The 24,036-nt window shown below is 38.5% G+C and overlaps 2 protein-coding genes across 4 annotated transcripts; both read left to right on the top strand.

The window, feature by feature from the left end:
* The first annotated feature begins 891 nt into the window (after positions 1 to 891).
* tkfc (triokinase/FMN cyclase) lies at positions 892 to 9,677 on the top strand. 3 transcript variants are annotated; one of them, XM_044182916.1, is made up of 18 exons: positions 911 to 1,004; positions 1,568 to 1,757; positions 1,862 to 1,966; positions 2,248 to 2,435; positions 3,215 to 3,293; positions 3,379 to 3,468; positions 4,199 to 4,233; positions 4,353 to 4,437; positions 4,542 to 4,631; positions 4,725 to 4,841; positions 5,793 to 5,912; positions 6,459 to 6,596; positions 6,710 to 6,816; positions 6,918 to 7,024; positions 7,646 to 7,679; positions 7,824 to 7,916; positions 8,050 to 8,234; positions 9,540 to 9,677. In XM_044182916.1, the coding sequence occupies exons 1-17, from the start codon at positions 999 to 1,001 to the stop codon at positions 8,206 to 8,208; spliced, it is 1,743 nt and encodes a 580-aa protein (XP_044038851.1). In that variant the 5' UTR covers positions 911 to 998; the 3' UTR covers positions 8,209 to 8,234; positions 9,540 to 9,677. The 3 variants fall into 3 exon arrangements, with proteins under 3 accessions (XP_044038850.1, XP_044038851.1, XP_044038852.1); XM_044182915.1 differs by lacking the exon at positions 9,540 to 9,677 and having other exon boundaries at positions 892 to 1,004; positions 8,050 to 9,270; XM_044182917.1 differs by lacking the exon at positions 9,540 to 9,677 and having other exon boundaries at positions 972 to 1,061; positions 8,050 to 9,270.
* On the top strand, positions 9,548 to 23,633 carry si:dkey-9k7.3 (circularly permutated Ras protein 1). The gene is made up of 19 exons (XM_044182910.1): positions 9,548 to 9,686; positions 12,054 to 12,105; positions 12,770 to 12,835; positions 13,924 to 14,055; positions 14,165 to 14,251; positions 14,376 to 14,461; positions 14,721 to 14,918; positions 15,912 to 15,956; positions 16,064 to 16,153; positions 17,236 to 17,387; positions 17,525 to 17,606; positions 18,354 to 18,481; positions 18,738 to 18,822; positions 20,778 to 20,884; positions 21,201 to 21,313; positions 21,604 to 21,715; positions 22,044 to 22,184; positions 22,613 to 22,706; positions 23,380 to 23,633. Exons 2-19 carry the CDS (start codon positions 12,054 to 12,056, stop codon positions 23,515 to 23,517), a joined length of 1,908 nt encoding a protein of 635 aa, XP_044038845.1. The 5' UTR covers positions 9,548 to 9,686; the 3' UTR covers positions 23,518 to 23,633.
* Positions 23,634 to 24,036: the final 403 nt, after the last annotated feature.

Here is a 24,036-nt window from a genome sequence, read left to right as displayed (position 1 = left end):
GCTCCCATATTTATATCTATTTAACCCATCGTTTTTAATTTGTCCTGTTTTACATCTTCCCCACACAGTTTCAATTTACCCCTCTAATATATCCTCACCCACTCAAAATGCAGCTTGTTTGTACGTAAACAAACTCTCATTACATTCGGTTGGATGTCATTAAAATATTGACTTGCAAACAACAACTTGCATTCATTTTAAATGGATTGAAGGGGAAATTTGCATAATTTAAACATCCCTACTGACATTAGTTTTGAAAGTAGGGCCTCCAGGGGTCACTGAGGGGAATACAGAGGGGTCAGCAAATTAAAATACTCTTTATTATTGTTTTATTTCATTCATAACTGGCTAGAAGTTTTAAAAAGGAAAGTACGTAATGATTATCAAGTTCCACACAGTGCTTTAAGTCCTTTCGGACATACTGCACTGTACAGACAATAAGCTTTTTTTTTTCTAAAAACAGATTTTCTCAAATGTTTTCCCATCAAACATTATTTTATTACTTATATTATTAATTTAAGACACAAAACGCGCGCGCGCACGCACACACACACACACACACACACACACACACACACACACACACACACACACACACACAGTGTCAATGAGCTCCCCTACAATTACGTTTTGAAATCCAGTCCAATCTAGTCACTCCCACTATTTGTTTCCGGTAAATTACAAACTACCTTTTGCTACCGTAACAATTATGCAGGATTTCCTCTCAAAATTTCAAAATAAAAACTAAACTATATAAGGGACCTCAGTTCTAACTAATGATAAAATCTCAGATCTTATTTCAGTGCATATTTGACATAATGAGACTTTTTTTAGTAGTTTGTGACGGGCACTGTAGGTCTGCGCCCACGCTCAAACAAAATTAGTTCAATCATACACTTTTATTTTGTAGGCAAATTCGCATCACATTCTTGCTAAATCTGGGCGATTAAACTCTTCTGGTTCAACCTGCAGTCGGAAGGGAAAAGAAGCAAGTTCAAATGGAGGTACAACATTTATTTTTAAAGATATTATTGAACATCAGTGAAGAGTTGCACTGAGCAGTGAGTCTCTATTCTCTATGATTGAGAATTTGTGCTGACATGAAGAATGACAGGAGTGTTTCTGCCTGGTTGAGTTAGCATTGCTTTGCACACTTGCTACTCAAAAGGATCAGAGTCCATGCAGCATTAACGGAACTGAAGGAAAAGCTGTAAAACCCACATTTTATATTGTGTTGTTGTTGCAGATAAAACTTTATTGTGCAGCTTCTGTAAACTTGGGTTTTACTGTATGTGTGTGTGGAATGAGGACTCTATAATACTATAGTAATTGACTTAGGCTAAGTAAAAGTGAAGTAATCATTATGCAGTGTCAGTGTTATTATTATTATTATTATTATTATTATTATTATCATTAGTGGATTAATAGGCATTGTTTGCACGTTGGTACAGGGCATACTTGATATCCTTTTATAGTTACACGTAGTTTAAACAATCACAATACATCATATTTTGTGAGCTTATTATACATTTTGTATGTACGTTTTTTATTTCTCTCTCTCTCTCAGCCCAAAAAGAAGTTGATAAACTCAGCAGACAGCTGTGTGGACGAGGCTCTGTGTGGCCTCGTGAGAGCCAGTGGGGGCCTGTCTCTGCTGAAGGGCCACAGAGTTGTGCTTCGGTCCGACCTGGACAACCTGAGGGGCAAAGTGGCCCTGCTGTCTGGAGGGGGATCGGGACATGAGCCGGCACACGGGGGTAGGACTATTATATTTTAAAATGGAACACAAAGTAGCTTTAATAATCTCAGCTTTATTTTTCACATTTTACTCTCTTCCCTCCCTCTCTCTAATTGCCCCCAGGTTATCTCGGTGCAGGTATGCTGTCAGCAGCTGTAGCAGGTGGAGTATTTGCTTCTCCACCTCCTGCCAGCATCCTGGCTGCCATTCTCTCCTTGCACAATGCAGGTAATGCAGACTGGGTTTAGCCTTTTTTGGCTTTCTGAGACCTGACTGTGCATGTTTATTGATTGATCTTCTGTATGTTCATTTATTAAAGGCATGTACAGTACATTATTGTGCAAACAGGACTCTGTAAAATGGAATCATCATTGCAAAAAAAAACATCTTGAAAGGAAAAAACGTATTGTGTTAAAATAAGTTCAAGCCACTACTATGAATGTTAATTTAAAGAATAATTAAATTAAATGACAATTAATTGAAGAACAACAACCCTCCTCCCTCCACAGGAGCCTCCGGAGTCCTTCTCATTGTGAAGAACTACACCGGCGACCGCCTCAACTTTGGATTGGCTGCAGAGCAGGCCCGTAACCACGGCGTCACTATGGACATGGTGATAGTTGCCGAGGACTGTGCCTTCGACCAACCCAGTAAGGCCGGGAGGAGAGGCTTGTGTGGTACCATCTTCATACACAAGGTAAACAACAACAATTTCATGGGTGAATGTTTGTTCTTTACCTTAGTGTAATAGTGTGACACAAAACCTTAACTCAAGGTCCCTTTATTGTACCTGCTTTTTCTGAAGCTTTCAACCTCCATTCTCTGCAAATGGAGGTTGCCTAGTTATCAGTTTGCTCAGCTATATCAATGGCAGTTAAACAGTCTAGCAGATCAAGCTGCAGCTCTTCTAAAAAAATAAGGAAATGGGCCTTTAAATTTGAATACTTTATAGAGTTGTTGATTCAACTAAACATCAGTAAGCCATTTTTTTTTCTTTCACTTTCTTCTTGCGAGGGTCCAGTTTTGTCACCTCATAGGGTCAGTTTCTATAACTACACCTAGTCCTAGACTGAGGATGTTTTCATAAAGCTTCATAAATCAAGAGAAAAAAATAAAAAAATTCAGATTTATAAATTAGAGATTAGTGTGTATTAGTACTGATATCTCAAGATATCAAGGGTTTACATTTCCATTCTTAGAGTTAAATAAGAGTAGCTGTTCCATTTGTATAATAAAAAAACATCTCATTTAAACATTTTTAAAGGATGTTTTTCAATGTCTTGTATTTTGATTTAGGTCAAGATTTATTTTTAAAGGAGTACTTAGGCAATTTAGAATTGAAATTCCATAAAGCTAGTAGGCCCAAAAACACTGGATCCTACACTTCCCATCATGCAACTCAACAACATAGACGTTTTGTTTTGTTGCACCTCATGGTACCTGCCTTTTTAAAAATCTGGTCACACTTTCTGTCAGCTGGCAGGTGCGTTAGCAGAAGAAGGCTGCTCATTGGACCAGATTGTTTCCAAGGTGACGGAAGTTTTGAAGGGGATCGGTGAGTCTCTTTTTCACTCACTGAAAGCTTGGTAGAAATGCTGAGATACTTTACATATTACATTTTGTTGGTGTGTGTATTCCAGGCACACTGGGGGTGAGTCTGTCTCCGTGCAGTGTTCCAGGCTGCCTACCTTCTTTTGACCTGCCGCCAGGAGACATGGAGCTGGGACTGGGTGAGGGACGATGAAGAAATGGAGGAGGTGGAATTGTGCAAAAGAGAGAGGGTTAGAGAGTAAGGACAGATCACGGATTGTAGGTCTGATACCAGTTGTTTGGATTTTTAATTTCCTGAACTGAATTTACATTCCTGAACTGATAAAAAGTATCTGCCAGGCTTAAAAAAAAAAAATCTGCATTTTTAACACATAATTGTATTTAAATTTAGATTTGTAGACCTATTTCTTTATCATTGACTTTGTTTGTTCAACTGTAGGTTAATTAATTTTGAAGAGACCGTAAGACTGGTGCGTTTGATTATAAGAGGATTTATTTTGTTTTAAATGGGGACATCTGAAGGTAAATACCTGGCAACCTTTTGCTAATCTGTATTAACTTGCAAGCTAAGGCAAGTTTGCTCTCACAGTGAATGCTCGGTGGGCGTTGAGGTTAATGTTCTTGGGACAATAACTAAATAGCACCCTCTAGTGGCCTGTTGCTCCATTGGTTAAAGGGACAGTTCACCCCAAAATCAAATATATATATATATATATATATATATATATATATTCCTCTTACCTGTAGTGCTATTTATCCATCTAGATTGTTTTGGTGTGAGTTGCTGAGTTTTGGAGATATTGGCCGTAGAGAGTTTTCCTTACAACGTATTAGTGGTTATACTATTCCATAAAAATTATACAAATTATGCATTTCTAAAAGTTGACTGGTGTTTTCCTTTTTCTTCAGGGATCCACGGTGAACCTGGAGTTAAAAGGTCCAAGGTGATTCAGATTCTGCCAGTACCAGCCTCAATCTACTAGTTATATGACTGTTTATCCTTCTTCTGTTCTATATTGTCATTTATTGGTCTTAGTTTTATTCATTTATCCTGTTAAATCAGGTGGCATCTGCAGATGAGGTGGTGAAGACAATGATAGATCACATGACCAACCCTGACAGCCAATCACACCTGCTTCTTAAGTCAGGTCCTCAAAGTGTAATGTATTATGTCCATATTTATATTCACTTTTAATGTATGCAGCCATTTTGTATTCGAACTCAGTGTGTGAGTCCTTCTTCTTTTATACAGGAGACAGCGTGGTTGTGTGCGTGAACAACCTCGGCGCTCTGTCTTGTCTGGAGATGGCTGTGATTACCAGAGCGGCCATTATCTGTCTGGGTAACTAGAGTGTGTGTGTGTTTGTGTGTATGGATACAGCTGTTCATCTGTGTTCAACACATATTAAAAAAAACGGTTTCTATGCTTACACAGAGAGCCGCGGTGTGGTGGTTAGCAGAGTGATGTCCGGGTCGTTCATGACATCACTGGAGATGGCGGGAGTGTCGCTGACCCTGATGAGGGCCAACCAGGAAACACTTAGACTGTTTGGTGAGCATACAGTGACATCACACACATTTGTATTGCTGTACTTGTGAGGACCCTCATTGACATTATGCATTCCCCAGCCCCTAACCCTAGTCTTAAAGGAATGGTTCAACATATTGGAAAATACGTTTATTTTCTGTCTTTCCAAGAGTGAGATGAGAAGATCAATATCTGTATTATGTCTGTGTGTCAAATAGAAGTGAGGACGTGTTTGGCCTAGTGTAGCATAAAGGCTTAAAGCTACAGTGTGTATGTTTTAGTGGCATTTAGTGGTGAAATTGCAGTTCGCAACCATTTGAATACCGCTCGCATCACCCCCCAAGTGTGTAGGAGAAACTGTGGTGGCCTCGAAAAACGTGAACGGCCCTATCTAGAGCCAGTGTTTGGTTTGTTCATTCTGGGCTACTGTAGAAACATGGTGTGCAACATGGCGACCTCAGTGGAAGGGGACCTGCTCCCTATTTACATATAAACGGCTTATTCTAAGCTAATGAAAACACAACAATTCTTATTTTGAGGTGATTATACACTAATGAAAACATACTCATAAATATTATATTCCATTTCTGCCTATAGCTCTTCCTAAATGTAACACACTGGACCTTTTTAAAACACGAGTAAACAGGTAGCCTGGCTCTGTCCGAAGGTAACAAAATCCACCTACCAACACCTATAAAGCTCACTAATTAACACATTATATCTTGTTAGTTTCATAAACAGAAATGTTAAAAATGACAATAGTGGATTTAGGAGAAGCTACATGCTGGACCTATACTGGAACATATTTTGCAAAATGTTTAACTATTCCTAAACCTAAGTCTTACCTTAACCCTAAAACCAAGTCTTCACTTCCCAAAAATGTCCTTACAATGTCTAAAACTCAAATGGTCCTCACAAAGATAGAAGTACAAGAATAAACCTATGCACATATTTAACATCCTCTATCCCATATAGATGCTAAGACCAGCGCCCCCGCCTGGCCAAATCTCAGCAGTGTGTGCGTAAGCGGACGCAGCTACATCACAAAACCTCAAGCCATGAGCACACAGCCACATGACGACACACACTCTGAAGGTTGGTTTCCAAGGTTACCTACAGTGTGTACATGTAGTATATTGCTATGTATTACATGGTGAATTTGCGTGACATGTTCGAGGTGCAGCAACAAAAGGAAAGATTGTATCTTGGAAACTTTTTCAGAGATCTGGAGTTTGGTTTATTGCTTGACGTTATCTTCTCAGTTGTTTGAACCAGAAATCGGGTTTGATAGAGCCCGGGTGGAGCTGAGGCGGGAAGAAAGTGGCAACCACGACCCCTGAGTATGATAAGCTGTCGGTCATAACCCTCTTTAAACCTCAATACCTTAATAAAGCAATGATTTACATATTTTTTAAATCATGACATGAACTAAAAACAAATTTGCAACTAAGACTCTGGAGGAAAAAAAAGTTCAATACGGCCATCTTGTGTCCATTAGTTCATATACAGCCGTTCCTGTCAATGCTTGTTATCTTGCTCATTCATCTTTTTACTCATTCTGTGGAAAGCAGCATGTGTTCTTATTAAATGACAAAAATAAATAATATTTAAATAAATAAATCGTCTGTTTGTTTCTGCAAGGGCCACTGAGTCCTGTGATGCGTAAAGTGTTAGAGGTGGTTTGTTCCACGCTGTTGGAAAAGCAGGAAGAACTCAACTCCCTGGATCGTGCTGCAGGGGACGGAGACTGTGGGAACACTCATGCACAGGCAGCTAGAGGTAGGGAGCACTGTGCAGTATCAACAGCAGCATAATGACATGCAAACTCAAAGAACAGGCATAATGAAGTATCTTCTAAACAGATGTTTAAAATTGTGAAAATGCTAATTCAGCCATTCAGGAGTGGCTCCAGGATCATGTGGTCCCTGGTTGCCCCGGGCAACTGTTATCAGTCCTTGCTGGATTGGTGCAGGAGAAGATGGGCGGGTCTTCAGGAGCGGTAGGTTTCCTAAGTTTTGATATAAAGTGGTAATTGACTTACACTATCTTTACCCCCACCTGACACACACACACACACACCCATCTTCATGTGTCTTTCAGTTGTATAGTCTGTTCCTGACTGCAGCAGCTGGTCATGTGACTGAGGGGCGGAGCAACCCTGCAGCCTGGGCTAGTGCAATGCATGCTGGGACACAGGCCATGAAGAGGTGCGGGGCTGTATGTCTGCCTGTGTTCATTTTTGATACACCTACATGTGTATGTGCATTGGTGTGCTTTTTGTATGAGTGTGTGTGGTTATGTGGTTTTCTAGTAAATAGAAAGATGGCTAAATAACAAGTAGAAGAACAAATCTAAGAAATAATAATTAAAAGAAAAAGACAAGCCACAAGATGACACATGGGGTTTCAGAACATTTCTTCCAAGACTTCCAACACATCATTTCTATATAATCCCTTCTGAGGTACTGAATAGAATATTACACTTTGCCAGGAGTGCCGAAACAGTTAATTAATTATTTGATTTTATTCTATTGGCAAAAAATTAATCAATGACATTTCTGATAATACTTGAAAAATCAGATCTTTTTCTCAGTTTAAAATAATTGTAAACTGATTACTTGCTAGTTGTTCATCAAACTATTTGTCTGACCAAAAACTCACCACAAGCTCCGGGAGCTTGTAATGTGCCTTTGACATGATTTTTCTCATTTTACGGACAACAACAATTAGTTAATGAATAAAAAAAATCACTCAATAAAGGTAATTGATAGATTAAACAGTAATGACAATAATAACTCACATGAATCTGTAATGTCAACTGTCTTTCAGGTACGGTGGTGCTGACACTGGAGACAGAACGATGGTGAGAGAGCTGCTTTCTCATTTCTCTGCTACTTTTCATGCATCATATTTCCTGATTTAATATATTTCTGTCCTCAGCAGCAAAATATTCATTAAACAACCACTTTGTCTTTATATATCTGTTTCTGTTTCTCTCCCCCTCTAGTTGGATGCTTTGTGTCCTGCTGTGGATGAGCTGATGAAGCTAACCATCGCGCCACCTGGGGGGCCGATGGCTGTACTACAGACTGCTGTGCAGGTACTGTAACACACCTTGATTGTAAGGCTGCCTGCCGTGGCTCCAGACGGGATATGGCTGTACTACAGATGACTACTGGTTTTCTAAATGTTGACTGTCTTTATTTGAAGTGCGTTTGCCTCTCTCTTCCTAGAAAGCGGCCACGGGGGCAGAGTCCACCCGTAACCTCACAGCGAAGGCGGGGCGTGCCAGCTACATCGCAGCAGAGCGGGTCACCCTGCCCGACCCCGGTGCTGTGGCTGTAGCCGCCATCTTGAGAGCTGTGCTGGAGTCGCTGGAAGGGCAGAAGTAATCCAGCAAATAGTATCTGAGCAGATTGTTAGTATCATGAGACTATTACTACCAGAACTACACTATTATGCCTCAATAACAAAATTATGTGACTAAATGTTCTCTGTGATTTTTACCACTTTGAAGCACATGTCAAGTTTTTGCAAGCTAATTTTCATACTATACGTGCAGTAAAGGAACAGAAACTGGGTGCCTGACCAAAAACATATCTAAAAGCTGACAGTGTGCTTTGGGAAATCATCAGCAGTGATGTAAAGTATACACAAGATTTAGTAAATGGGGGGAAAAAACAAGGGAAAAAAACATTGGTATGGTCCTTTTTTGAAATCTGACTAACAAGCTCAGAAATACTGTAAATCCAATCAAAGTTTAGCAGGGGAGTTTTGTACTGCATAAGTGGAATCACAAATTTAACATTCCTTATTAATACTAATGAAATACAATAGAGAACAATAAATACACAGGGATTCATGTTAGTGGTGTTTGTATAGACATTTCTAAAGATACTCATAACTAGATTTTCAGAGGTAATATAGGGACAACTAGACATCACATATAGGGTGTACAGTATGTACGACATTACTAATCAAAAGCCGATGATTTGATTTGACTGAACACCTTTTCATGTGAGTTTTCTAATTAAAAGAGTGCTCTAATGGTTTAGGGACATGCGAGAGACAAATTTGAATAAATAATGGTCAAAATTGAAGCAGCAGAGGCAAAGATATCTTTCAGAAAAGCTCAGAAAAACACTTGATCCTACATTTCCCATAATACAACTTGATAGCATGTTTTATCAGACCCTCCCTGCCTGGTGAACATGAATGTCTTTCAAACAAATAGCCCCCAGTTTGTAACACAGACTGACGAGCAAACTGCTCTCTGTGTAAAATGCTCCTCTAAGACTAATAATATATTCTGATTTGCTTTTAAATCTAGTTTCTCTTTTGTGTTCCATTGTGTAGCAAATGCTGTACATGGACTGAATGCACTTTCTTGATACAACAGTGTTAATTGTAACTAATAAAATAACTATTATACAGTATATAATATACTAACAAAGTGTGTGTGTGTGTGTGTGGTTTTTACAGCGTTCCAGTCACACTAGTCTACACAATGAGATAAATGCATGTTTATTTGACTCAAGAGGTCAAAGCTCAGTGAAGAGATGGGGGACACCTTGAGATCGCACACACACATTCTGTCAAAACATTTTTTTTTACATGTGATTTTATCTAAAAACATCTGCAGATACAAATCTTTTTCTTCTTTCCTTCAACTAGTCTTCACTTCCTTTTAACTTTCATTTCTCTCTCTCTTTCTCTCAACCAGAAACCCTGCGCCAACTTCCTGACACACAAGCACAGCGTTGCTTTTTGGACTTTGAACACGTGCACACATTCACATATATAAACCTGCTGCGTTAAGAACACTTGCTTTCAGTTTTAGTGACACCACTGCACACAGACCACGGCAAAGGTAATTCTTTTCTTGTTGTACAGTCGTGTGTGTGTGTGTGTTTTCCCAGTGATAAATCATGCCCTACTGAGGTATGAGGAAAATCATTTGCGTTTTCACTTTTGTAAAAGTGTCAATTTAGAGATGCAGTGTGTGTGTGTGTGTGTGTGTGTGTGTCAATGAAGACAGTCTCTGTGAAACCTGGTCTGACCTGCAGCCACCAAAACAACCAATTTCCTTTAAAACTGTATTAAGTGTCAAAATGCACTCATGTTCCCTTTAGAATTGACATACTAGCTAGACAACAGATGCGGTTGATTTGACATTTACCAACACTATTTAACATGTTAGAGTGTCAAAAGTTCAAAGTGAGACATTCACAGTTTGACTATAAAATTAAATAAAATCCTCATTTTGCAAGAGAATCACAGAGCTTAAGTTGGTCATTTAAATCCTATGTATGATGAGGAGCATACAGTACATTATTATTGGGTGCAATTTATAGTATGAGATGCAGGCCAGAATGTAGAATGGATGTCATGAGATCAGTTAGTTTATTAGTAATAGAAACGTTTAAGTGGTAGAGTAAGAGTATAGAGGATTTGTGAACTTGTTTAAGATGGACAATGTATGAAGATGGGTTTTTTCAAGCAACTTTGAATGTGTTAAAGGAAAAGTTAGACATTTTAGGAAATACGCTTATTGCCGAGCATAAGATGAGATGATTGATACCACTCTCACATTTGCACATTAAATATGAAGCTACCGCCAGGACATGGTTAGCTTAACTTAGTACAAAGATCTGGAGCTGCTGATCATGGCTTTATTTGGCGTACAGACATGACAGTGGTATTGATCTTCTCATCTAACTCGCATCTAAGAAAGCAAATCATCGTATTTCCCAAAATGTCAAACTTTTCTTTTGACATTTATTCAAAGACATATAGGCTGACCTTAATTGTGTTTTGGTGGTGTATAGTTTGAATGTTCAAGTTAAATCTTTTAGCATAGTATGGCTCTTTATTTTAGTATGCCAATTTCCTGATTCCTCATTAGTGAATCAGGACGCAATCTTAGAACTGTCCATCAACGGTGCCAAAGTTTGGTTTAGGGCTGCAACTAACTAACTTTATTTTCATTTTATCAATGAATTGTGTGGTTTATGAAATGTCAAGGAATCAATGAGAAACCGTAGGGAAAGGCTTCTCAAATGGGTCTGTGACAACACAAAGAAAAAAGGAGAGGAGCCATTATATGCAGAAAAGTGAGAACATGTTATATGCTAAATATGTGCACAATTACAGGCACTTAAAGGCACGAAGAACACAGGAACAAGTCTTGGAATGGCAGCTGCTTTGCAATGCGTTTTATTAAGCTTGGTGTCAGGATGCTGCCTGCAGTGCTCCTTTTTTCTTTGTGTCTAATGTCTAATAAATTGTGAAATATGCTCATCACAATTTTTCAGAGCCCCAGGTGACATCTTCAAAGTTCTTGTTTGATCTTGCCTACAGTCCAAAATCCAAAAATGTTTAACTTCCAATAATATAAAACAAGAAAAAAAAAATCAGCAGATCGACACATTTTATGAAAGTGGGACAAGTTTGTTTGCATTTTTGTTATGTTAAATTATGAACAATTATTTAATTATACAAAGTTGCTGATTAAATTTCTGTCCACCGACTAATTCATTAATAAAGTAATTGTTTTAGCTCTAGTGCAGTATCATCAGCATCTCGGTGACCTCATGGTTAGAGACACGCAATGCAGTCGGAGGTTTGAGCCCTAAAACAACCGCTGATTAGTCTGTTTCTGCATCCTGTTCTGTGAATCACTAACTTTAAAAGAAACAATGTGACTAGGATCTGGTTTAAAAATGAATAAATATTTCACTGTCAGATCAAATTTTCTCGCAGTAAATCCTTCTACTGCCTTTATGGTGAACTCTGTATATACCCATTTAAACTACTGTACACGTGTAAAACATAGTGTTACAGTACATATACACTGTATGCTCATGCTTAATCCTTACCAGGCCATTATTTACTATATTGGGCTCCTTTCCCTTACAGTTGTTCAAACAGGAAATGACTGCTTTCATGGTTTTACTCACCCACCTGTTAACTAGAAAAATAACCATATCGAGGCCCTGGTTGCCATAGTAACAATACATCCACAATGCCAGGAAGCTGATCTGCTGTTGTCTTATTGCTGATCTGTCTGATTTCTGCATCCTACTACCACATTTCTCTCTTTCTTGTGCCCGTTAATTTGATTCACTTCATTCTTGAATCCCATACTGGCATTACTGCGTGTCAAGTTCATAGGAAAATAAAAAAGTTTTTTAAAGTAAGTGGCAATAACACGTTTTTGTGTCTTTATGCGTCTCAGATGGAGTTTGCCTGCAGTCATGTTGTATGTAATTGGAGTCCTGGTGGGACAGGTGAGTGCATTGATTTCCATTTTCATTTTTTCTGATTAAAGAAACAAGTTTTGAGTGTGAAATTTTGCTGTTTTTGCCCCTAAACTTTGGAATAGTTCGCTTCTACATAACTATGACATCATCCAACTCAATTGAGATTTGTTTTAACTTCTCAATACTCACATATATTTAATCCCTTGCTTTTCTGAACTCATATTTTGCTCCTTTGTTGATTTTATTTCTGTTTTGTTAATTCTATTTTGTTGCTCGTGTGATTTTACTATCCTGCCTGTTTGATATTCAATGCTTTTGTTGTGAAGCACTTTGTAACTCTTGTGCTACATAAATTAATCTAATCTACTTCTTTCTTTCTTTTTACTTACTTACAACCTTGGTGACATCCCATGTAATCATTTGGGTGATCGTGCATTCGACTCATGTTGGACTTACAGGTATGTTACCTTTATTTCAAAATAAGAGTTTATTTCCTAAGTTAGATGGATGAGAGTTAGTAGAGTCATTTCAACTAGCTAACATCCCTTTAGCCTGGATTAATTGAACTGTGTGAATTGTATGTGTGAACAATGTGTATTTAATTTGATTATTTGTTCCATTTCATTTACTCTTTCAATCTTAATTTATTTTTTTACATCATGAATCTGTCTTAATGAACTTATTTTCCCAGCATCCATAGGTGTTTCTCTTATCGAGCCCCTCTATGACAACACAGTGACCGTTAAACAGCAAGAAGGTAATTCTCTCTTTCACACACATGCACAAACACATGCACACACACACACACACAGCATCCATAAATGTCAGCGTACCGAGACTGTTGTTTTTCTGTCTAGAGTGTGCACTTTTCTCAAGAGTATTGCAGTGAAATAACAGGAAAGCAAATTAAGTAGTAACGTGTGAGTGTGTGTGTGTATATGTATGTGTGTGTGTGTGCGTGTGTGGGCATGCTTGCAAATGCAAGAGACAGTGAGGCACAGCGAAGATAACAATTCAACAAGGGGAAGTCACACACAGAAAAGGTCGTCAGATCCATTTAATCATACAAGAACAAAGCCATACTTCATTCAGTCAGTTTCTGTTAATTGTGTACCTCCATCCACAAGAAGCCAGTGTTTCTTATCACCAAAACATGGTCCAAGAGGACAAAATGACAAAATGCCTGTACTGTGGATGGTGAAAATGGTTAAGAAAGAAAGAAAGAAAGAAAGAAAGAAAAGAAAGTACTTGCTGCCTTAAAAATATTCTGCATGTGAATAATCAACACTGATCTTAAAATTTCAAATGTCATAGATTGGTTGCCATAACAACTGAACCTGGATCAGTTTGAGACCGTTTCATTAAACTGAATCTGATTAAACCGGGCTTTGCTTTGTAAGATACCCTCATGGCATAAATTGTGTCCCAATTCAATACTACATACTAATACACAGCTAGAGGCCAAAAGTCAGTAGTAAGCTAGTTAGCCAGGCATGCTATCATATGCAGCTTACATTAGAGCAGATAGACACACTGTTCAACTCATTCCTTACAGTTTTGCTCTTGTGTTGTTTGGTTTTGGAAAGGATAAAAAAACTACACTATCCTCCAAATCCTTTAAATGTTGTGTATCTCTCTTACTACAGCCCCATGCACACTGCTTCCACATGTGGAGAAATACCAAGCTTGCATGATGTACATGCCTAATTACGATTGCTAAGCTATGATTTGACAATCGCTGCTCAGCAGACTATAGTTTTTACCTTCCTTTGAAATTTTATTGGTGTCAAAGCATGACACATAGCACAGTCTTTCTCTTCTTCAGTTCTTTCTGTCTTTCGTCAGGTCCAGTTCCTCCACCGCTGCCTCCCCGTCGCCTTAGAAAACCTCGGCCTACATCTCTGCCTCTCCCCCCTCTTCCCTCCTCACAGCCTCCACTCGGTCCTCCGTCCCTCCCTCCTCCTGTCCCACCCAGACGTGAGTTTTGTTTGCTCTTTGTCCCCCCCCCCCTCGACTTTCTCTAAGTAAATCATGAGTGTATGTAAGTTATATTTGCCTTTTCCATTCCTTTGTTGTGTTTCATCAGTTGACAAGCTGGAAGGAGAAAGCAGGCTGAAAGCCAACGTCAACGTCGTCTCCCTCAGTATTGGAAAACTGGTCGACATCAGCCAAGGTCAGAGAAGACACACACGCACACGCACACACACATGCACACGCACACGCACACGCACACGCACACACACACCTGTTCCATTGTTTATTTCATACCTCTTTTGCTTTTCTCATTCTCTAACCAGCTGCAGGCCTGGAGAGTTTTCAGAACCCAGTGATTTGTGGGAAATGTAGTGCTGCCTTGTCGTGTCTGAGTTCTACACAGAAGAACGTGAGTGGTCACTTATTTCTCCTATTCATTTCTGCAGTCATATAGTTTTTGTTAATGTGTCTTCTTTGTTTGTTGTTTGCTTTTTTCTCTCTTTTTTTCTTGTTTGTGGAATTTCTTCAGTGTAATGTAACCTATGTTTGTTTGTTTTTTGTTTGAGGTATAATTTTATTTATCAGTGGAACAAAGGTGGTTAAAACAAATGAGCAGTAAAATAAAGTGAGAAAATAATATACCTTCCTCTTCTCTTTCTCATGTTCAGGTTTGGATGTGTGAGTTCTGTGGATGTGAAAACAGCGTAAATGACAATGTGAAGAGAGTGTGTGTTGGTCAGCGTGCAGGTGTTCACAGTGATGACCTTTACCTGCCGAATCAAAGTGATGATGACTACCAGAACTTGGAAGACACACTGGTGGTGTTCTGTGTGGACATTTCTGGCAGCATGAGTGTCACAACAGAGGTATGTGTGTGTGTGTGTGTGTAAAGGCAGTGGTGGAAGATGTATTCAGATCCTTTACTTAAGCAAAAGTACCAATGCATTAACGTAAAAACGCTCCATTCCAAGTAAAACTCCTGCATTCATTATCCCACTTAAGCAAAGCACATAAGTATTATCAACAAAAGTTCTCATTCTGCAGAAAAATGGCCGTATTATTACATTATTAGATTGTTAATACGGATGCATCAATGCATAAGTAGCATTTTACTGCTGTAGCTGGTCATGGTGGAGCTAGTTTTAACTACTTTATATGCAGTTATCTAGTTTAATGCAGTGGTTCCCAGCCTAGGGGATGGGCCCCTCCAAAGGGTCAGAAATAAATCGGATGATTAATGGGCTAGGAACGAAGAAAAAGCAAAGTTCTACTAGACAATTTATTGGACTTTTTGTTTTTATTCTCTAATCTTTGCTTTTTTTGTGAAATATCGGAGAGTTTTTCCTCTTTGGGCCTTAAACAGTTATTCAAATGAAACGATGTGAGACGTTAAGAGGAGAAATGTCTTTTTGGTGGAACTACTAACAACCCATTGACATCTGAAACGTCCCAACTACACAGTGCTTTTTTTGTGAGAGGTTGCAAGCAAAACGTTTGGAACCCCTAGGATAATCTTTAGCGCTTTATTGTATTTTAAAAGTTTATATTTGATTTGAAAAGTAACTAGTAATTATAGCTGTATATGTTTTAAAACTTCCATTTGGTTTTGAATTAACAAGGCAGTTAGCATTAGCAGTAATAGCCCCAATGGCTAAACAGACAGAGAGAGGAGTGCTACTTCTTCTTCACCAACACTTCAAGAAAGGAAACATCACATTAACACAGCAAAGTTCGATTGGAGACTAAATTAAAAATACTACCTTAAATCACCAGAGCGTATATGTAAAATCATCCCCGTAAATCTTTATATGTGAAGAGAGATATCAGTCATATCATCTAACACGTTTGCTCCACTTTAGGTTACATCAAGCAGTGGATCTCCAGCATACATATCCAGACTAGAGGTGAAATGTTGATTTGTTGTTTGTTTGGCTCACTCTTTAGCCATTTTAATAAAACATGGTGGACATGTGGTGGTATTAAAAACTGTTGCTGGGTTTTTTTTTCACAGGGTATTCAGGATGCCCTCCAGAGGGCGCTATCATCCCTGCTGCAGCAGTTCCCCCACAGGAGAGTGGCACTGGTCACCTTCAACGATGAGGTAGGAGCAATGATTGTCTCCATTTTAAAATTTAATTATTCATTTATAATCTAAAGACAGAACAAGGAACAAATATTCATTGGCAGTTGTAATAACTATTGTAGGCTACTGTTTTCTTTAGATTTGAATGTATCATTTAAATTAAATATATTAATTACAATATTAATTGTATTTTATTCAATTTATGATAACTAAATGCTGAAAAGCCTATAGTTATTCCATTGGCATACTTCAGACTTCATAGAACAGTGGTTCCCAACTAAACGAGAGGTCACGGGATGATTAAAGGGATATAAGAGAAAAACAAATATCCTTCTTTCAAACAAAATCATATTTTTTTCTGAATTTTTTTCTTATTTCTTGTGGATACTTTTAATTCTTCAGGCCTCTGAAAATCCTTTAAAGGATGCAGTCTGAAAGGGAAAATGACTCGTTGAGCTATCGATACCTATCGTCCACAATAGGTCATAAACTGTGACGAGGGGGTCACAAGTAGAAATTGATTTGTTTTCAGGGGTCACAACTGAAGATTGTATGAGACTGAACTAAGAGGTTTACATGAGTTTTAGCCATCTCACAGACCTCTTAACAATGTACAGGAACTCAAGCTAAGATAAATACTAACTAGACCTGCCAAAGCATCGGTATTACCTCAATCTAGGAACATATTCCAAGACAGACCTTTTAAAAAATGAGTGGACAGAGCAATACTGTGACATCCAAGACACCCAGGAGACACCCAGGAGAATATACTAATAAGAAAACACTTGACTAGTCATGCCACAACAAGAAGACAAGACTTCCTGTTTAACTTAATGCATTATCACGCTCTGTGGACGTTATTTTTTGTCTTCCTTTTTTGTATGGTGAATGACAGCAGATGGTTTCTTCTGAAGGGAAGAAAACACTGCAATATCTCCAACTACAACAGAGTTTTTCAAACTTGGGTACTGGATCCCCTGTGAAAATATAAATCAAGTGTTTGAAGGTTTTCTACTTGGAGGTTAAATTGTACTAGTCTAACATAAATGCTGCCTTACTTAAATACCCATGATCCTCTAACCTTCTCCTTTTTTTTACAGGTTGTAATATATGGTGATGGTAGTAGTACTCCTCTCACTCTCAGGGATTGGGCGTTGGTTGACTACGACCATATATGGCAACAGGGTGTGTCTTATAGCATCCCGCACTGTATTGCTGAGACCTACCACCAAACAATACAGAGGATCAAAGAGTAAGTGACGTCTTCTGTGTGTGTGTGTGTGTGTGTGGCAGGTTGGAGGTGGCAGGTTAAATGCTTTTTAGACTTTAAAATACCATCCCTTTGGTACAGAACTTGAATCTTTGTTTTTAATATTTCTGTGTATCCAGGCTCAGGGAGCATGGGGCTACGTGTCTTGGTCCTGCAGCATTAGCCTCGGTTGCTATGGCGTCAAGGTACCCCGGGTCAAAGGTGAGTGAGCCTAAAGTACTTTAAAGGAACAGTCCAACATTTTGGCAAATTCCCTTATTTGCTTTCTTGCCGCGGGTTCGATGAGAAGACTGATACCACTCTACTATTTCTTGGCATGGGGAAAGTCACTTCTTGCAGTCTTGTCACCACCATGAGGTAGCCAGGCAACCAGTGGATACTCCAGGAACTCATTGCACCCGGCCAAGAAATGGTCCCCCACACAATCCCCTGTAAAACTGCAACTTGTCGTTTTTACACTACTGTTTTTGTATGGTTTAAAGAAACGAGATATATCATGTTAACCCTTAAATGCATTGGTATTTTTTCAAACATTCCTACATACCTCTGGTCTTTAGTGACCCGGCACTTATGTAATGCATATACATTGAAAACATTTTGGTTGTAAACTTTTCAGAATGTATTATTAATCATAACAAACACACACAAAATATATTTTTGTCATTTATGATATTTTTCAATCATGTCAGATGTATAACGTCTCAAAGACTGACACCTCTAACCTAAATTAGTCAGCACAGTAATTACAGTTGCTTTCTTATGGCCATTTCAACATTTTATCTGAGTAGGTGTCACTTCATCAAACTGAGGCTACTGAACAGCCAAATCCCCCATCCCATCTTAACAATGATGCTCCCCATCTGAAAACCACCTTTGTGGACTTGCTAATGACAGAAATAGCAAGGAGCTTTGTGTTTAATGGAGTTCCTGATCTTCTGTGTTCTGCAGGTGATTTTGTGTACTGACGGCAGAGCCAACATCGGACTGGGCGAGATGGAGCTAACTCCGTCTCTGTCCTCCTCTCCCCTCACTCCATATTTCTACAGAAAACTGGCTCAACAAGCTGTAGAGAGTGGGTGAGGACACACACACACACACATACACACACAGTTGTATGATGAACAGAATGTATTGATGTGTAGATGTCATGGTAAAGGGCATTTTAGTTGTTATGATGACCATTCATGTCTTTGGCTTGGTTTTGACAATATCACCCAGCCCTGCTTGTAATGCATGTGCATGTCAATGTGCAAATTAATCTCAAAAGTTAAAATCTAAAAAAAGAAATTAAAATATATTTTAATAATATAATATATTCTGTTCTTCTCCCAGAGTCATAATATCAGTAATGACTTTTGAAGGGACAGACTGTCGCTTGGCTGACATTGGGAGACTCTCAGACACTACTGGAGGAAGGGTGAGACACACATACATTCACAGAAGTGCAATTGCTAGCGCTGAGGAATGCAACAAATGTACAGGGGTGGAGAAAATACTGAAACTTTGAAGATTGTAAACCTTATTTTACTTGAAATACTGCTCAAGTAGAAGAACAAGTTCTTCTTTAACATGTTTTTTTAATGTTGCTGGACTGGTAGTAGTTCAACCATCCAACAAGCACTTCTGATGGAGTATACTGACGCCTTAAAGGTGCTATTGATAACATCCAGCCACTAGATGACGCCCTACCCCTCCCCCCTTCCATTCCATTCCAGTGGTTGCCAGTTCGTTGCACAACCTGCATATTTCATGGTCGAGTGGAGTGAGACTCAGACAGACTCAGTCATGTCAAGTGATGAATCTTTCATGATAGAGTAATGAATTCATTTTGCAACATAAAGCTATACATTAGCTATAAATTTAGGTTACTTTGTGTGGTGGTGTTTCATGTAACGTTATCTATGGTAATCTTAGGATATGGCTAGCTAGCTTTAGGTAACCCTTTTTCCGCCATCATTTAATAATTACAGGGGCCCTATGTTGCAACACGTAAAATGAGAATTCAATCATCCTTACACTATAAGACATTAAGTAAATATTTACATTTTAATGCAATCAAAGAGCACAGTACAGTACATTGTAGGGATGCTATTAAAACCCACGGCGCTCGACATTAGACAGCCACAGTAAAAGTTGATGTTAGCTATCATTAGTGTTAGTGTAGTGTTGAAGTTTTTTCTTGCTGAAAACAAATCATAGCGGATTATAAAAAACAGCTGAGCACCACACAGCAACAATGGCTGCAGGGAGAAAGGACGACTGTATGATCATATAAGTATTTTCAGATTTTTATGTTAATGTGAGTACCATAGCTGTTGAGCGCAGCTGGCTACATGGCTAGCTCAGGGTGTGTCTCATAATAGGGCTAAGCTAATGTTAGACTGCTATATGAGATGACAACCTCAATAACTGTCACGTTTTGGGTCTAAACACTATAATGAGCAGATTTACAGTAGTTCTGAACTTTAATTTACCTTCGACATGCCACATTGGTAATATATTGTGATCCTACATCCACTCCATTCTAAAAGAAGAGCAACTCTCTTTTTATAAGCGGACCAGTCCGCCATTGGCCCAGACGGACCAGTGACTGGTCAATCAACTTTCCCTGCATAAACTTGTACTGGCCCTGACTGTCTGTAGTTGTTGTTGATTTTGTTTAAATATGCAGAATTGTAATTTTATGGGTTATTGTGGTTTGGACGATTATGCTAAGATAGCTAATATGTGCTAACGTCGGTGTCGTTTTTTTCCCCACACAACTATACCATGTGATACCAACATCGTTATACTATTGGCTCACAAGCCTTGTTAGAAGTAGGAACCAAACGTCAGACATATCACACAGAGATAAACAAAATGATTAATTCACAATCATAATATTTCTTCTAGGAAAAGTGATACTTTTATTCCTCACCTTTCTAAAAGTTCTGTGGATGTATTTAAAAAAAATCGTCTACATAAAAATCTTATCAATATAACCTTTAAGTATAGCTTAACAGAGCCGCTAGTGTGACTGTAGACTCTTAGTCTTGTTTAGATTGATTTCCATCCGGGCAGCTGCTGGTTTTAGTTTAGTAAATTATGAATATTAACTTGCAGAGACTTGAAACTTGTTTGAGATTGCTAACATAGCGAACAATGTCTCACCTGTTTTTTTTTTCAATGTTACATTCTCTTCTCCTAAATTAGTAGGATGAAATTATATTCTGTAAGATTCCTGTTCAAAGACATGCAAGACATGTAGCAAAACATATTACATGTGTATGGTATAGTATATAAAAGGATCTAAGTATGTATGTAAATGGTATGAATAAATAAACTTGACTTATAAAACTTATTTTATAAACTTTTATTCCTTCTCCTGCACAGGTGAACATGGTGAGCATTGGTACCGTTGCAACGGAGATCCAGTCAGCCTCCATAGACAACGTCCTTGCAACAGGAGTCACAGCAACCCTGCTTGCTGCTGATGGAGTGTGAGTGGTGACTGATACCAAAAATACAGTAATAGGAACTTTTCAGGTTGTAAACCTACCAATGATGAGAACATAGCCACCAAAATAATCCATGTCCCTGGTCCAGTGCTCCATAAACCACTATAATTCTAATGTGTATATAACATGGTGCATATTCAATATAAATATGCCAAAATACTAAATGTACTTGCTTTCTGTTCCTAATTTCTCTCTTTCCATATTGCATTTGTTTCTTTCCTCTTCATTTGCATGTATACCTGATAAACATAGCTCTTTTATGCTGATTTTTAATTATCTTCTCTCTCTTTCTCTGTAGGTATTTTCCCTATGAAGATGAAAACAACCACAAAGTGGTGAGAAAGATAGGGAATGTGACCAAGGGGCTGGAGATCACTATCCAGTTTGCTGTAAAACCAGAGTTTATGGAAGGTAAGACCGATGTTATTGTCCAAACAAAATCAACTTTGCCATATTCTATTAGATAGTTTACACCACATTGTGGGTACCGTGACCTGGCAGCACAAAGACATTGTAGGGACTCACACCCAGTAGTGTGTTCTGTCAGTCAGAAGCACATAAAATTAAACAGAAAGAATTGAACATTTAACAAATTTATTCTGGCTCTAGGTGTTTTACACAGCAACCAAAGGCCAAATCCAATGAATAGTATAAAACAAACTGTTATGCAAAGATAAGATGTGTGTCAATGTGTGTCAAAGGTTTTCTCCAGAAGGACACACTTCCATTCCAACTCCAATTGAGCTTCAAGACCAGAGACCAACAAAGAGTCACCCGCATCATTACCGAACAGCGACCAGTTACTACCTGCAGGTAAACACTGTAGGGTTGAATACTGATCTTGCAGTAATTTTGAGGTATTTCCTTGATTGTATCTATAGTAAAAAGTATCAAAAACATAGTCATAGTTGACACCAAAGTCTTTGTTAGATTCTATGTTTGCATATTCTTTTCAGATATTGATCACTGGTGAGAAGTTTGAAAAGGTTTATGTCAAAAACAAATGTTTATACTCAAAGTAATTCTTTGCAATGTCTTGAAAAAGGTATAATTTTAATACTTGAGTGTTGTGAATGTGGTCTGCTGTGTCTTATAGACAGAGACCATTTATCTGTCTTTTTCTCATCTCCTCTGTTTGAAGTCGGATTTGGGCTGGTAGCCTCAACACGGCGGTGCTTGGTGTTCACTGTGCTCAACTCTGTGCCAGTTTAACCATGGAGGGTCGAGTGCAGGAAGCACAGATGCAACTAAAAGCACAGCAAGACCTGCTAAACCAAATCAGGTATGCCTCTCTGAGCTCTGACCTCCTATAAGTTAACACATATGTATACAGATATTAGCTTTGCTTTACACACATGCCGTGTGGATGTACGCCCTTGGTTTACATCACATTGTGGAAACCCAGACCTGTCAGCCCACCCACATTATGGGGACTCTGATGCAGTTTGGGTGCATGCATATGTGCCAACCTGGTAGCCCACTCACAATGTGGAGGCTCATCTCCAATGTCCACCTCACCACGAACTGTATTTTCTTTTTGGACTTTGACTTGGTTTTAGTTTTAAGATTAGACTTAGGTTTAGGTTAAAGTTAGGATAAGGGTTAAAGCCTGGCATGCAGGTCTGATGGTTAAGGTTAGTGTGTGTGTATGTCTCTGTGTGTATTCAGGGTGTTGTTCTTGGTAATACACTTCCTCTTTCTGTCACATAGTAAGCAGAGGCCAATCCAAAAGGAAGAGAGTATCTATGGCAACTGGATGGACACCATGACAACAATCTGTGGCGACATCACCACAGAATCCCAGGTAATCATACATTTAATTTATCAGTGAAAGCAAATATATATATATATTAATTTTGTTTCAAGTCAAATGACAATTGACATTTTCAGTCTTGATGCTAAGCTAATCAGCTTCTGGCTATTGCTTCATATTGATCGAATAGTTGTAAGAGTGGTATCAATCTTCTCATCTAACTCTCAGCAAGAAAGCGAATAAGTGTAGGTCCCATAATGTTTAATATTTAATTAGTTTTTTGTTATCCCATACTGTTTTCCTATATTTACTTTCCAAATTGTTGCAGCCATGGTCTGTTTGACATAAACTGCCATAACTTTTGAATGCAATGTGCAATTGCTGCAAAATCTAGGTGATGCACACATGAACTCCAAATAATCAATTTTGCCTGTGGGTGACGCAATCAGTTTGACTCATGTGAAATTCTGCTCAACTTATTGTTTCACAAAACCTAATATTCCCAGAAAGGCTTTAGACAGTCTCTATTACAGAGATAAAATGTCTTATTTATGATTTATATTTGCATAAAATATATTTTATATGTGTTTTATACAAACTTTACAGTTTCCAGAGATCGGAAAACCCTTAAACTAAGTTCCTTTTAAACAAGGCTCACAGTTGGGACTGTTTGTGCCACAGAACGTCCCTTACACACTGATTTATCATCTCTTTCATCCTGCAGACTCTCTCTGATGAAGCAGCTAAGGTAATGTACCAGATGAAGAGAGCCAGCAGTGTCAGCAACAACAACAGCAACACAACTGAGATCCCGAAGAAGACTATGAAGAAGAAAAAGAAGGCCCTCATGGAAGGAATGTAAAGAAATCAGTCATCCACAAATATGGAGACTTGATTTCATGTTTAGCCATATTGGCTTAAAACTTGTTTAGCAGGTGCAGGACTAGAAGGAGGTTCCTTGCACAGCTGACTGTGAAGGAATAATATTGAAATTGAACAACTGAACTGAAATGAATACAGCACTGTATATTCAAACCAGAAAATGAAACATAGTTAAATGACTGATGAATGCATTCTTAAGCCCATTTATTCACGACATGAAGAAGGATGAAGAAATTTGTTTATCAGGGATATAACTATGACTTAAAGGCTAGCACATGATTGTAAACCTTGTGGGTCTGGCTAAAAAAGAGCTATCTTTCATCTGTCATTTCATATGCCACAGCTGTTTTAGCATGGCATCATAACATGTCAATTTGCTCAGTTTACATTAGGAAAATCTGTTGGCCTTTTTTCACAAATTGGAGCCACATGAGAAAGCTACAGGTGAAAGAAGTAATATCATGTAGTTATCATACTTAATCCTTGGACCAACCAAGGT

The sequence above is a fragment of the Siniperca chuatsi genome, linkage group LG22, assembly GCF_020085105.1.
Source record: "Siniperca chuatsi isolate FFG_IHB_CAS linkage group LG22, ASM2008510v1, whole genome shotgun sequence".
Lineage (NCBI taxonomy): Eukaryota > Metazoa > Chordata > Actinopteri > Centrarchiformes > Sinipercidae > Siniperca > Siniperca chuatsi.
This window is presented reverse-complemented; position numbering and strand designations above follow the sequence as displayed.

Excerpts from the sequence above, each read along its gene's own strand:
- tkfc (XM_044182916.1), top strand. Across the intron at positions 1,758-1,861 it reads ACATGAGCCGGCACACGGGG|GTTATCTCGGTGCAGGTATG; the intron begins GTAGGACTATTA and ends AATTGCCCCCAG. Across the intron at positions 1,967-2,247 it reads TCTCTCCTTGCACAATGCAG|GAGCCTCCGGAGTCCTTCTC; the intron begins GTAATGCAGACT and ends CTCCCTCCACAG.
- si:dkey-9k7.3 (XM_044182910.1), top strand. The coding sequence starts at position 12,054 with ATGGAGTTTGCCTGCAGTCATGTTGTATGTAATTGGAGTCCTGGTGGG. Across the intron at positions 14,462-14,720 it reads TGAGTTCTACACAGAAGAAC|GTTTGGATGTGTGAGTTCTG; the intron begins GTGAGTGGTCAC and ends TCTCATGTTCAG. Across the intron at positions 14,919-15,911 it reads GCATGAGTGTCACAACAGAG|GTTACATCAAGCAGTGGATC; the intron begins GTATGTGTGTGT and ends GCTCCACTTTAG.